The 15,423-nt window shown below is 49.1% G+C and overlaps 1 protein-coding gene across 1 annotated transcript; it reads right to left on the bottom strand.

The window, feature by feature from the left end:
* Positions 1–343: 343 nt before the first annotated feature.
* Positions 344–14,919, bottom strand: glt8d2 (glycosyltransferase 8 domain containing 2). Its single transcript, XM_056277854.1, has 10 exons — positions 14,822–14,919; positions 13,097–13,140; positions 9,945–10,037; positions 9,107–9,308; positions 8,742–8,859; positions 7,690–7,774; positions 7,225–7,337; positions 1,307–1,473; positions 687–799; positions 344–582 (listed from the first exon to the last, which is right to left on the bottom strand). The coding sequence occupies exons 2-10, from the start codon at positions 13,113–13,115 to the stop codon at positions 401–403; spliced, it is 1,092 nt and encodes a 363-aa protein (XP_056133829.1). The 5' UTR covers positions 13,116–13,140; positions 14,822–14,919; the 3' UTR covers positions 344–400.
* Between the last annotated feature and the right edge of the window lie 504 nt (positions 14,920–15,423).

Genomic DNA, 15,423 nt, shown 5'->3' with positions numbered 1-15,423 from the left:
CACTTGTTCCTTTTTTCTTTTTTTTTTTTACATTCCACATGACTGTAAATTTGTTAATATTTAACTGACCGGTTATGGAGTGTTGACTTCCTGTCCCGAGAACCATTAAATGTTTTCGAAAAGGAGCTGTGTATGCCTTTTGATTTTTAATGAGTAATGTTGAACAGTTGTCTTATTTAGCTGACGAATTCCGTTCATTCGGGTGTCCTTTTGAAAGCCACATTACAAAATCCAGGAAAGTAACCCAGAGCATCAAATGTTAAATTACCTCATCAAATATTCGAACGGCAACAAGACTAATCTCCGCATAAACGTCCCCATTGCCAACTGTCACGTCGTCCATCACACATTGTCCAGTAGTTCCCCAAATGGGACATGCCTCAGACATGGTACGGTCCAGTCAATGGCGTTCTCTCTTGGGTCGAACCAAAGCAAACTTTCCAGTGGGGTCTGGGATGAACCACTTCTCCCACAGGTCCAGGTGGACGCCTGGGTAAAGCCACGGTTTGAAGCGACCGTTCCAGTGCAGCAGGTGCGCCCCCTCAAGGAAGCTGTCGGAATAGTGTGCGTCCGGACCCCAACCTAAAGAGCAAACGGAGCTCCATTAGTAATCACATACATCACAACGAATTATACTGACTTTTTGTTCCTCTTTATTCTGATACTGGGGTATTTGATGGCCTCACCTAGGTGTCTGACGTGCCACAGCGGGTCTATTGTTGTGTATTTGTCATGAAACACTATTAGCATAGGGGGAGTAGCCACGCCCCCTGCCAAGGCACTGCCATATATATTCCGCCTGACGGGGAGAAAGAAAGTTATAGGCTATAGAGATAAAAGCAGTTATAAACTTTTTTTGCAATATCTGATTTCTTGTGGCAAGGTGGTTCATAAGATCTGAATCAGATGGCAGGTCAGGATTCCTAAACGGGTGGAAAGTCTTGAGATGCATGGAAAATGAAGCTTAACATCCTGAAAGTTTAGAAAGTCCACAAATGTCTGCACAATCATTCAGTCTCAGAACTTGGGTAGGGAAATCAAAATTAAATCCTTCAGCGGTATTGGGGTGAAGAGCGGATATTGCCATATTGTGATGCACAATTTTTGTTGTCTAAACGAACGATAACGAGAATCTGATACCCCTTAACATTTTTCAAAAAATGATTTCAGAAATATTCAGAGTAGGCTTTGAAGCTACTATACGTTATCAAAAGGTTCAATGTGACGAACTGCATTTATATCCTTGCTTGTGTAGGCAGATTGTGTTCATCGTGTAAAACCCATGTGCATATCCCGGGCCACTCACCTGAAGTTGTCCTCCATCCATTTCTCCAGCTGTTTGGTAATCTTCTGTTTCTTCCACTCGTTCACGTCGGCCACGAATACGCCGGGGTTGAACGAGCACTGGTTGGGATTGATTCCCAGGTCCCTCACTTCCTGTTTCCTATAGTCCAGGAAGCCCATGTAGGTCGTCTAGCAAGAGGTAAAGCATTGCATTTCCACTGTTGAATTGAAGTAGTTTTAAATGGTTGGCTGTATCTATCGTAGTCTGAGTAAAGCTGGATCACACTAGGGAGCCAAGAACACAGGATCTCTCGTTTATTTAACTGAACACGGCCTTCTTAGAGTCTAAATTTGGAAGACAGGAAGAGCTGTTAGATTAATCATAAATCAATACAGTAAAGTCACAGGATGCTTTCTTTTGCTGGCATACTAATGTGATAAATAATCCCTGATTTTTCATATCCTGAACACTTTTGTAGTAGCTCATTTCAATGCCTGCCTTCGAGTAGGACTCCCATCCATCCATCATCCAAGCCGCTTATCCTAATTAGGGTCACAGGATGCTGGAGCCCATCCCAGCAGTCATTGGGCAGCAGGCGGGGAGACACCCTGGACAGGCCGCCAGTCTATCACAAGGCCAACACACACACACACACTCACACCTTGGGACAATTTAGTGCGGCCGATCCACCTGACCTACATGTCTTGGGACTGTGGGAGGAAACCGGAGCCCCCGGAGGAAACCCACACAGACACGGGGAGAACATGCAAACTCCACACAGAGGACGACCCATAAGGTTGGACATCTCCGGGGGTTCGAACCCACTGCACCCCTGTGCTGCCCTCCAGTAGGACTTCTCCAAGAAAGGTGATACAGTGCATAACAGCCAAATGTGGGTAGACAAAGGCAGTCGACGGTCATCTCTGTGTGGAGTGTGCACGTTCTCCCCGTGTCTGCGCGGGTTTCCTCCGGGTGCTCCGGTTTCCTCCAACCATCCAAAAGACATGCGTGTTAGGGTTAATACCCTAACGTGCATGCTCGTTAGGGTACACGCCTGTTAACGAGCTGGAGTTGGTCCTCCGGGCGCTGCAGCTGCCCACTGCTCCTATACAATAGGATAAGTTAAATGCAGGGAACATATTTCATTGGAACCTGCACCATGACAAAATGAAGTGGCTTTCTTTTTGAAGAAGATGCAAAGTTGTAGTAGTTAGCAAGCAGGTATGACAGAACAAGCTCTTAATAGACCACAGCATCAATAGCTAAAACGCAGGTTCAACCATGGGGAGCGTGTCTAGGTTCCCTCAACCCTATGTCATTTAACCCTAACCCAGCTTAACATCAGCCTCTACCTAACCCTCACCTTAACCCAGGGTTGCCGACTTTGGGTGAGATTCTGATGCCATGGGCTTAAACCACGAGTACGCGCACTTAATCACGTGCACATATTTGGACTCAATTCACCATCAGGGTTTAAAAAGGTATACAGTTTACACATGTGGTGGGAGCTTAGGTCTAAGATTTAAGGATATAGATTCATTAACTAACATAAGTCAAAGACGTGTTGTTCCCAGTAGCAGAACTACAACGTTTTATTGATCCCAAGTTAAAAAGGCAATAACCACTGGTTTACAGGAAGAGGAGAATCAGAATGGTAGCAGGAACCAGAAATAAACAAACACGAGAGCCTATCCTGATTCTGATTACTCTACACACACATAGCCAACACACACACACACACACGCACGGGCCTATTTTGGCCTAGTACAACTATAAGCAACAGACTTGGACTTGATTATCATTTCGACCGGTGGTTCGTATTTGTAGCAACATGGTCCAATCTGATTACCTTTGATGCACATAATGGACTACAGCATCCCATCCAGAGCCGGCCCAAGGCTTTATGGGGCCCTAAGCAGAATTTGATTTGGGCCCCCCCCTGTCTCACCCCCCCCCATGCTAAACCCACCTCCCACCACCGACAATATTATGTCCATGCTTGATCGTTACCATACCATTGTCATGACTTCATCCTGCTGTTTTTTGTCCTCCTCTTTCGCTTCTCTGCACCAGACGGATAAACCCTTTTAGGTGACATACGGTCGTGATGTGCTTGCTTAACAGTTATAACGTGCAGGAACCTGAGCCCAGCTCTGGCATGGTGCCACCGGAAATGATTAAACCAGTAGCGTTAATTTGTCAGTCTGTTAACAACAACATATCACAATATTTAGTTTTTGTTTTTTGGTGATTACTACTGATATGATATATCACACACACACAAATATATATATATATATATATATATATATTTATCAACCTGTCGTGTTTGACATTTCAAGCGCTCTTGGGGGCCCCCTGCTGGCGCGGGGGCCATAAGGGACCGCTTAGTTCGCTTATGCCTTGGGCCGGCTCTGGTCCCATCCATCCATCAATTATCCCAACCACTTATCCTGCTCTCAGGGTCGCGGGGATGCTGGAGCCTATCCCATCAGTCATTGGGTGGCATGTGGGGAGACACCCTGGACAGGCCGCCAGGCCATCACACTGTAACGTGCATGGATAAGTAGACACGCTAACCGCTCGGCTAAAGGGTCAGACCCGTTAGCTAGGGGGCTAACGTGTCTTATTAGTAGTTTACAGTCGTCACCCTCTCCCGGAAGCGCGCCCTCGCGCTTTGTTCTTCCCGCGCTCCGAAGAGACTACTGAGGATCCGCACACTTCCGGATCCCACCGCTGCCACCGGTTACTTTGTTGCCCGGTGCGGGATTCGATACGGGGTGTACTGCACCACAAGGCGACGTCGCTAACCGCTCGGCTAAAGGGTCAAACCCGTTAGCTAGGGGGCTAACGGGTCTTATTAGTAGTTTACACCAGCATTTATGCAAAACAAATGTTACAAACACCCGGGGTTCGTTAACTAATTAAGCCACGCTTGCTAGCTGCCCTAGTCGCCTACCTTGGCTTGCCTGAACGCCTTCTGGCCTGCCGGGAGCGAACTTGATCGCAACACGGGGGTCAGCGTTGCACACCACGCACACTCGTTTACGACGCACACCCACGAAACGGTGGAGGCTAGTTCCCGTCGATGCAGAGAACGGTCAACTGAGCATGCGCAAGTACCCGTTGCCTCCGTTGTTTGGGTAGGTTAGGGTTAGGGCGGGGTTAGGGTTAAAGTTAGCCAATCAGACGCCGAGTAGGGGCGGGTCTTCCTAGAATCCCAGCGCCTGGACGCTACGCGGGGCGTGTGGAGGCGTGGTAGAGGCATTTCGCGCATGCTCAGTCGACCGTTCTGTACTCCGTTTCCGTTCTCTGCATCGATGGGAACTAGCCTCGACCCCCGTGAAACATCCGGTTTTTGGCTCGTTGTTGTCGCTTTTCTTCTTCTTCAGGCTTCTGATTGGCCAACATGGGGTTAAGGTTACATCGCTCCCTGGTGGCGTGGCATGTTCTTGACAGCGCATTCGTTGCGTTGAGTAGCGTGTTTTTGCGTTTTCATTCGGACGGGGATTCTTTTTCTTCAAACAGTGCTCGTGTGTACGGGATTTTATTTGATTTTTTTTCTAGAACACCCCCGTTTTCCAAAATACCCCGGTGAAACTCCTCACTGTCAGGTGAAAAGAAGCGGCTGGCGACTCCACATGTGTCGAAGGAGACGTGTGTTAGCTCCCGGCCCGGGAGAAGGGGTGGGGCAGCGACCGGGACGGCTCGGAAGGGTGGGGGGCCAAGTACAACTGGGGAGAACAAGGGGGGGGGGTACGTGTGGACTAGGCACTAGTGTAAACTACTAAAACTAATAAGACACGCCGCCCCACCCCTTCTCCCGGGCCGGGAGCTAACACACGTCTCCTCCGACACATGTGGAGTCGCCAGCCGCTTCTTTTCACCTGACAGTGAGGAGTTTCACCGGGGTATTTTGGAAAACGGGGGTGTTCTAGAAATAAAACCCCGAGTGTTTGTAATATTTGTTTTGAATAAATGCTGGTGTAAACTACTAATAAGGGGTCCGACCCTTTAGCCGAGCGGTTAGCGACGTCGCCTTGTGGTGCAGTACACCCCGTATCGAATCCCGCACCGGGCAAGAAAATAACCGGTCACACTAGAGTCAAAGTCATTCGCTTGGTTTAACCATTACTATACCAGAAAGACTTCGATTCGCCGCTATAAAGATCACGCTTGCGGAATTTACAACAGGCGACGTCCCACCCCCCACCCGGCTGTTGTTGGCCACAGTCACGCCGTACAGCTCATGGAGTATTATAGTAGTACAGATAGACGGCCATAAACCCAACAAGCCACTCGTCGTCGTTCTTCTTCTTCTGTTTTATTGGCGAATTGCAACCACATGGAGCATTATCGCCACCTACTGTTACATTAAAGCGTCCTTAATTCATGCAAAACAACGACAAAATAAGTAACCAGTGGGCCAGCCCTCCCCCTCCCCCCTCTGCTTCACCAACCACAGACACGCGCACTGGCCGATTGGCAGAGAGCAGACGGACTGACTCCGCCAATCAGCACTCCCAACAGTACAGGGTCGCCACAATAGTGTAACGTGCATGGATAAGTAGACACGTTGGTCCTTGGTTAACGGGGCGGACCCTTTAGTCGACTAGTTAACGTTGTCGCTTGCGGTGTGGGAGACACGGGTTCGCGTCCCGGCCGTGGCAGGTACCCGGGCTCCTCCCCCAACTCGCTACGATACGCTCATCTGTCGCTGTCAATGTTTTGGCGTGAGAATTGCTTTGGGTAGCGTGAGCAGCTGAAGGTGAAAGCCAGAATTGTGAGAGTTGGCAACCCTGCTTAACCTGAACGTAACCTTAACCGATGATAGCCAACCTTATCCGATAGCTAGCCCACAGGGCTGAGGGAGGGATGACCCCTGACCCCCCACCCCCCCAACCACCATGTGTTTTGGTTTGTTCGGCAGTGTTGACGCAACAAACTGGATTAAAAATGGATCTCTGGGATTTGGAGGGGCTCTCTAACAACACAATTACCACGTATCACCAGAAGAATCAATAAATTGGGGAAAAAAAGACAATCTTCAGGACTGTAGCTTTAGGGGAAATGAAACAACACAGAAAACAAAAAAAAAAGTTAAAACAAATCAGAACAAAAGCATCCATCCAAAAATAAAAACGATGGTTTCCCAGCACCAAGAAGCACCAAATGCATGAGTAAAACCAGACTTTATATCACAGCGTCCTGGAACATGTTGACCAGAACATGTTGAACATCCACAAATGAATAACGGAAAACAGAGTCAGTAGCATGTACATCACCAGCAGAATTTTAAACGAGTAGCCAGGAGATTCGTTTTATTTCAACGGATTAAGCCCGGAGCCCTTGCTGTATGGAGAACTCTTGAACGTTTTGGAGCACTTGAGCTCCGTCTTGAAGGATAATGACAGGGTTTTCGATAAACTGTGGGCGCCTTTTCTAAACTACCTCCCAAATTGCACAGGAGACCCAGTATGCCGGGGCCATGTACCCTGACCTGGCATCCTTCTAAGTTCCCCGTGAATGTCAAATGTTCCCTCCTGGGTATTTCACTGTTAAGCTTTAGCTGAATACTCTCTGATCCGTGTAATGCAGGGATGGGCGACCTGATCCTGAAAGGGCCGGTGTGGGTGCAGGTCTTTGTTCCAACCAAGCAGTTACACACACCTGATTCTATTAGTCAACCAATAAATAGTCTTCGCTAAGGACCTTGATTCGTAGACTCAGGTGTGTAACCGCTTGGTCGGAACAAAGACCTGCACCCACACCGGCCCTGTCTGGATCATGTCGCCCAAAGAATCTGAAACAACAAATCAGACAAAAACAATGGAAACTGAAAAAAGGGGGAGCACCTGTGATGTAATCCATCCTAAAAAGCTATGGAAGATGAATACTGGTTTGGCCGCCATCTTGAATAAATCTACACAGACACCCACCTGCATCCCCACACTGCGAACCATCTCATGGGTGGAGGGAAGGTCGCAGTCCGTGGCGAAGGCAGCGGCGTGACCCGGCTTCAGCTCGATATCGTACAGATCTCTGATGTCACCTGTGAAGCGCGGCGTGTTATCGCCAGTAAAACATGCCCAGATACACAATACTGCAGGATCAACTTTTGTGTTACACAATTCTAATAGTTACACCCAATTAACAGTTCAGGAGCCACTGCAAAACTCACTCACTCTCCTGTTCATAACTATAGATAATGGTCTCATGCACTGGAAATTTTGGTCTAGACTAGTTTGTGAACAATGGGAAGACATGTCAACTCCTTAGAGAAGGGCTAGATTCGAACCCAGGACACTTCCTGCTGTGAGGCGACTGAGCATGCTACTAAAACACCCCACTGACCAATTATAGTAACATTAAATTGTCTTTTATAGGTGCATTTACATACGTACCTTGCACGATGACGTCATCGTCTAAGTAAATCACCCTCCTGTGACGGATGCCAAGCAAGGGCAGGTAAAAGCGCACAAAGTTCAGCTGCAACACAAGTAGCAGAAGTTGATTTAGCTGCTTTTGACTTGTAATCGTGTCCTCGCACTGTGGAACATGAAGCTGAGTCCTACATTGGCATGGGCGTAGTTTGGGCAATGGTTCAAAACTGTTTACCGTCTTTCAGTAACATTGGACTGGGATTATATCCAAATATTGTCGTATCAGGATACGACATTTTGTCGTCCAACTGAATGATAATGACGCTCTGTCTAAAATGTCTCACAGAATGAGGTGTGGAATACTTGAGATAGGATTATTTGAAAACTAGTTTTGATTTGACATTACACTTTACATTACCAAACACTTCAATGTGATGAACCTCAGTTGGATTTTCTTGCCCCCCCCCACCAAATTGTATCTGGCCAATTGCCCCACTCTTCCGAGCCGTCCCGGTCTCTGCTCCCCCCCTTCTGCCGATCCGGGGAGGCCTGCAGACTACCACATGCCTCCTCCCATACTTGTGGAGTCGCCAGCCGCTTCTTTTCACCTGACAGTGAGGAGTTTCACCAGGGGGACGTAGCACGTGGGAGGATCACGCCATTCCCCCCCAGTTCTCCCTCCCCCTGAACAGGCGCCTCAAACGACCAGAGGAGGCGCTAGTGCAGCGACCAGGACGCATACCCACACCCGGCTTCCCACCCGCAGACACGGCCAGTTGTGTCTGTAGGGACGCCCGACCAAGCCGGAGGTAACATGGGGGTTCGAACCAATCAGCTGGATTTTTAAACGTTGTATTTTTGCATATTTAACCGGATGGAAACGGATGATGCAAAGAAGAAGAAGAAGAAGAAGAAGAAGAAGCAGCTAACTGCATGACGTATATCAGCATCATGCAAAATACCCCATGATTATCACAACAATGACATGTTCGAAACCCCCCAGTAGCATGTGAAACGTGATGTGGTGTCTGGATCGTCGCATGAAGAAGGCCCAGACCCGGCTCAGGACTCACCGGGTGAAGCAGGTCTGGTCGGGCTGAAGCAGGTTTGACTTTCCCCCTCAGGACCATGGGGTTGAATTCAACAATCTTGTACTTGATTTCCCTCAGCCTGGTTTGCTCTATATACTGCCTGAGAAAACACAGAAACACAGACTTGACTGCTCCAGCTGAGCCTCTCGTCGGCCACCAGTGGAGACCCCCGACCCCTGACCCCTTCCCTAACCATGCTCCAACACCACATTCACACACACACACACAAACATATGTGGACTTCACTCTCACCAGAAAATGAAAGCAGTGTGACCGTGTCTAAAGTTGATTAAGAAGAGGCCGGAGTCAATTATAAAATAAACTAATTGGGGGGGGGGGTCACAAACCGAGTCTGCTTGACGGCATCTTGAAGCGTGACAATGTAGAAGAACACACTGGCGTCCGTGTTGCTGTAGACACTGTTGATGGCGGCCATGGCTCCGCCCATGTGCTCCTCCGATGCGCAGATGATGACTGGGATGTCTTCGTCCGGCTCCGGGGTGGTCTCGGAGACGTCATGGTGAGCGATCCCAGGGTCCTTCATATGATCTGAGACGGGAGAGGACAAGGAGAAACTATGAGCATCATCCTATATCTTATCTTACCTCGTCGGGTTGGTCGGGGCCCACAGTACATTTTTTCTCCCGGGGGCCTTCGGAGGGCTAATCCGGCCATGTGTGGCCTGGTCGTCAGCCCCCTCTTTCTGCCCCAGCTGAGAGGCATGCAGATGTAGCTACAGGGCCGTAATTTAGCCCATTTACGTCCAACTGTGTATACTTTACATTACCTCCCCCCAAAATTTTCCAAAATTACCCGGTTCCCCTCATTTCTTTTAATTCAGACGTCTTAATTCTCCGCTGCTCCAGCCAACATTTCCACCCCTACCAACAAATCCTGGATGTGCAAAAGTCATCTGTAAAATAATCTTCTTTTTTTTTCTTCCAGGGGACTATTTCCAGGTGGAGGCATACATTCTGCTGCGGGAGCCTCAATCCTCACACTGTCCGTAACACGTTGAAGACCGTTACTCCCAGAAGACAGTTTGACCTCCACCGGGGTTCTCGTTGTGCCCTGCCGACTTTAATAACCTCATTTACACTGAAAACACTGAGTTCCCTCCGAGGCCCTCAGAGCGGCGCCTGTCGAGGCTAAAACCTCTGGGGAAATGCTCCTGTAGGGATTTACCGGTGAGTTTGGGTCGGGGCGGCACCCCGAACAGCGTCCTGCGTAGAAGGAGAACCACCATCAGGACCACCAGAGTCAGCAGGACTCGGTTAACTGGAACGAGACAGAGGCCACATGTTGTCAGTGTATGAGTCAATTTAACACATGTAAAACTGATAGATAGATAGATAGATAGATAGATAGATAGATAGATAGATAGATAGATAGATAGATAGATAGATAGATAGATAGATAGATAGATAGATAGATAGATAGATAGACAGACAGACAGACAGACAGACAGACAGACAGACAGACAGATAGACAGACAGATAGATAGATAGATAGATAGATAGATAGATAGATAGATAGATAGATAGATAGATAGATAGATAGATAGGACAGCCTAAGAGAGAGAGAGAGAGGGGAGGGGGATTTAGCTCTTAAAAAAAAAGGTATTCGTTTATTGGTTCAGGCAGTTTGTTTTTGCCAGCGTCCTGTCATCCTTGAGTCTGTGCTGAGACCAGTGAGGAGATGGAGGGAATACAGATCATCCACTCCATCTGCAGCCAATTAGCTGTCTTATCTTTCCTGGCTTTGAACCTGGGCACCATGACTAACCCTTAAAGTTTTATGTCCCAACCCCCCCCCCAAACACACACACACACACACACACACACACATTTAATGACCCTGCCCTGGTTCAGAGAGTCAGACTGTGTCATCAATCTTACGCTGACATGCCGACCCCGTGTTCGGCCAGGCCAGCCGATTCTGACCATAGCAAATATTTGCGTAAAAGAAGTTCGGCGAACAGCTCATTACAACAAGAATGACACACATCTCCGTTGGGAAAGCAACTTTTTACAGGCCGTTTTAATCTGGCGTTTTGGAGCAAACGACGGCATGTCTTGCATTCTGTGCAGAATGGAGGCGCCTGGGCTTCGCATGCAGTCCAATGCCCGACACAAGAACACGGCTGTTCAGGTTACACGTGGCATCCATTCATGTGCCTTGTCCATATGGACGTGCCGCTGCAGAGAGCAGGGTGGTGATGCAATTTAACCCTTTCAAAGGCCGTCCTAAAACCAGGTCCTGGTTACCTCATCAGTCCCCCCTCCCCCCCAACATACTTAAAAACATGTGCCCACTCTCACACATAATAACTTTGCACAACAGCATGCAGAATCTGACAAACGTGCACAGACCCACAGGCGCAAACACTTCGCATGCATGCACACGGCATCTGAAACACACACGGACGCACACATAAAACCGTGCAGACACACAATCACTGTGGCTGTCGCAGGAACACGTGTACTCTCCTGTCATTTTAAAATGCCTTTCCAGAGAGACGAGCTTGTTTGTCACGATAGGTGTTGTTGTGCAATCACGTGCTAAGCCAGAAGAGTGCCCTCAGTAGAGTGCAGAGCCCCGCCAGGTGTATCTGCTCTTCTCCGGTGCTCGGACCCGGCGACAAAACCAGCTGAGGAGCACTCAGTTGTGGTTTAAAACAGGTTTTTCAAAGGTTTTGAATAACCGCAGCCATGAGAGGTCCTCGATCATACGGTCAAAACTGTGCACAAAGATTATGAGGCGGACAGGCCCAGTAGTATGCGAGATTAGCAGCGGACGGACACACACACACACACACACACACACACACACACACACACACACACACACACACACACACACACACAACCACACACACGGACAGAAAAACCAGTGTCTTTCCTGCCACTGTGAGACTTTCGTGCAGCGCCCGAGTCGATTAGCGCTCGCACACGTGTGACTCACATCTACGGTTGACTCAGATCGGGCAGCAGCCGACAATTATGCAACACTTCCGGTTTTGACTGCAGCCCACAGGAAGTGGCTCCTTTATAACGTCCGTGTGTTTCGGCTTATTAAAATTCTTTTCGTAACTTTTGATCATGCCGCTGCGTCCCCCTCAATCGAAATCGGGATTGGTTAAAGCATGTGAGCTCAGCAGAGGGATTCACTCGAAGCTCTGAAGGCCTCGGGGTGGATTTTTCACCCGGAGACGGCACGGGGGGGGGGGGGGGGAGAGATCTGACTGGATAAAAGCTCTAACATGCGCTGAATTGGGAGCAGCACAGCTGAGGGAGAGAGTAGCAACGAAGTGACGTTAATATGCTGACGGGAACTTTAATGAAAATGTATATCAAATTATAATTTTCTGATTCGGAAAATCTCCAGGGCCAGCAAAGAAGGCCCTGCTGGCCCTGATGGCCTCGCCGATGAAGATTGTCACAGCTCCTACATTTCTGACCCGAAGGTGCGCGCAATATGTGATCGCTCGTCATTCGTTCTACTTTTCACAATTCATTTGTCCTCTCACAATTTAAGCTAAGCTTCAAGAGGGCATTGATGGTAGTTTTAGCAGGCAGGCTACACGGCTAACGGAATCCTCATGGACACTAAAGGGATTTCACTAAGAGACAGCTGTTAGCCAACGGACGCTAATCTCGCACCGATAATGTGCCTGTGTGTTTGTAGAATGTCACGTTTACTTTATTTCAGTGTTTCACGAAAGGAAAGAAGGCCGTAAATGCTTGTCGAATATCAGCCGGAGTGCGGTTCTGTCTGCACCGGAGGAGCGCCTTTGGGAGCAGTTATGGTCACTCGGCGGCAATGTACTCAGTGCAGTGACAAACATGCGCAGGCAAACACAATGCACGCTCTGACACACACAAACACATGCGCACAATGAGACCACACAAGGCTGCTGCATGCTACACACAAACACAGACCCATACTCCCACCCACGCAGTGCACGTGCACAACCACAGATGGACATGTCAAGGGGAAACACTCCCAAGACGGAGACGGGGAGGGGCTCTCCATACAATGGCCGCAGTAACTCTCTCTCCAGATCTCCACATGTCACGTGAAGACTTAGGCCGAGTCTCCGTGCTAACAGGAAACCGAGTTTATGTTCCCGGTCACTCTGTGAGACAGTGACTGACCTACACATGTGTCTATCACAACGGTATCTCTCTACCGGGGGAGAGCGTTGGCAAATATCAGCAGGGCCACATTGGAGATTTGGCGTTCCTTGGGTTATCTACTGTATTGTAATTTCACTGTACTTAATAGTATTTACGTGAGAGACAGAGCCAGGCACATGACGGCTGGCTTTCACTCACTCTTTCTCAGGAGAGACATATTTCATGGTGTCTTCCAGCAACATCTGTGGACACACGGACAGATGGAGAGAAGGAAATGAGAGAGGGATAGTAGATAGCGGGGGAAGGAGAGTGGTGGGGGGGAGAGAGAGAGAGAGAGAGAGAGAGAGGTTTAGTCGGTCAAGACATCTTAACATTGAGAGTAATGGGAAGTGAAATATTCTCTGGCATTAATGGAGACAGATCAGTATCCGGGGTTCTGGCTGCTCCCCCGGATAAAACACACAAATTCAGCCATCAGACGAGGGGGGGGGGGGTCCGCTCTTTCCCCCTAACTTCTCCCTTAGCCACCAGCAGAGCATCTGACGTGCGGCGTGGTGGGACGGGTGAAAACAGGCCGTGTCCGAGAACGCAAATGAAACGCAGATTATCCTTTAAAGTGCAATTAAACTGCTCAAAATGGCCTCCGTATCCATAAACCCACAAATCGGATAAAAGCGGGTGGACAGAGGATGCCGTCGCCTGCACAACCTGCCTATCGTACTGTATTGTATGTCCTGCACCATGTGACCCCGGTCTGTCATAAACTGACTGTGGTTTGACTCTAACACCTGAACACACGGTGGAATATGATGTCGAGACCACTATGCAGGCTGTATTGTGTACTGGGAAGACTGGTCCTCACCTGCAGAGCAGACCTTTATGAGACTCCAGACTGCACACACACACCTGGTTGTAATTCTGCAGAGCCCCCCAGCTCTTCCTTCCTGTTGGCATTTTTCCACAAACTTTTGCCTGACTGCAGTATTTTTCTAAATGAAACTTTTTCACCCATTCTTCTTCTTCTTCTTCTTCTTCTTTTTGTTGGTCTGTATCAAATCACCTAGTAGTACACTGCCTTTCATGTATAGCCCCTTGTCAGAAACACACTGCACTCATGTGAATCAAAGGCAACCCGGAGTAACACAACAACAATTGTAAGGCTGATAGTGTTGCTTTATAGGCTTGTTTAGAGCCGCCCAACGCCATAACTGGGTCGCTTTTGGACATTTTCTCCTCCCGGAGGGGCAACATGGCTCAAGGCTGCCCAAATACCTATGTAGTGATTTGGAGCGTTCAGCGTATCTGAGTCAAAGTCTGCACCTCTTCCTCTTGCAGGCCAAACGACAAGCTAGGACCCCCCCCCCGTCCAGACACATGGGTTTGTTTGTGCCATTGTCCCACCGGACGCCAAACTGGGTTCAAACGCAGCCCCTGACGTGCAGCCTATCCGTCATGTTGTCACAACGCCTGGCTGGGTGATGTTCAGCAGCAATTACACATCTGTACAGATGTTCCTCTCTGCACTGCTGCCCACACGCCTCCCCCCGACAACAGCCCAGCCTGTGCTGATAGATTAGGGTTCATGTCAGTGAATAAAAGACTTCCCGATACCTTCAGACTTAAAAACAAACTTTAAAAAAATAAAAGTTGTAAATACTTGCTCACTCATAGTGGACTGGGGGTTTTCTACAGCCAGACAACAGCTCGTTAGGGGTACACAATGTACAACCGGCGTCACCGAGCGGTGCAAAAAACGCGGCAAGAGCACAATGTCCACAGCTGAAGTCCGGATGCCCAAGCACCCCCCCCCAACCCCCTCCCCCCATGGGTGCAGGCGTGAGCCTCATGGTATATCACAATGTAAAGACGCGGGCTCCCGCTAGACTGCTGTTTGCATGCAGAATCGATGACGAGTTGGCTTACCGGCGAGGAAGGCGCTAATTAGTCTTCATCACATCCCCCATTGTAACCCCTTCGGATCCGCGCGCCCGTGTGATAATCTGCACACTCAGACCCGTGCTCATCCACCGCAGCCCGACTTTCCGACTTCTTCTTCTTTTCTTTCTTTCCGCTCACTCTCTCCCCCCCCTCTCCCCCCCCTCTCTCTCTCTCTCGCTCTCGCTCTCTCTCTCGCTCTCTCTCTCTCTCTCTCTCTCTCTCTCCCCTCCCTCTCTCCCCCCTCCTCTCCTCCTCTCTCCCCCTCTCACTCTCTCGCCTCTCCTCTCCACTCCTCTCCTTCTTCTTCCACTCTCTTCTCTCGCTCTCTCTCTCTCCCTCTTCTCTCTCTTCTCTCTCTCTCTCTCTCTCTCTCTCTCTCTCTCTCTCTCTCTCTCTCTCTCTCTCTCTCTCTCTCTCTCTTCCTCTCTCTCTCTCTATCTCTCTCTTCTCTCTCTCTCACTCTCTCTCTCTCTCTCTCTCTCTCTCTCTCCACCCCCTCTCTCGCCCCCCTCTCTCGCTCTCTCTCGATCTCTCTCTCTCTCCCCCCCTCTCTCGCTCTCTCTCTCGCTCTCTCTCTCACTCTCCCC

Source organism: Lampris incognitus, chromosome 3, assembly GCF_029633865.1.
Source record: "Lampris incognitus isolate fLamInc1 chromosome 3, fLamInc1.hap2, whole genome shotgun sequence".
Classification (NCBI taxonomy): Eukaryota; Metazoa; Chordata; class Actinopteri; order Lampriformes; family Lampridae; genus Lampris; species Lampris incognitus.
Note: the sequence above shows the minus strand (reverse complement) of the source record. Positions and strands in the feature narration are given on the sequence as shown.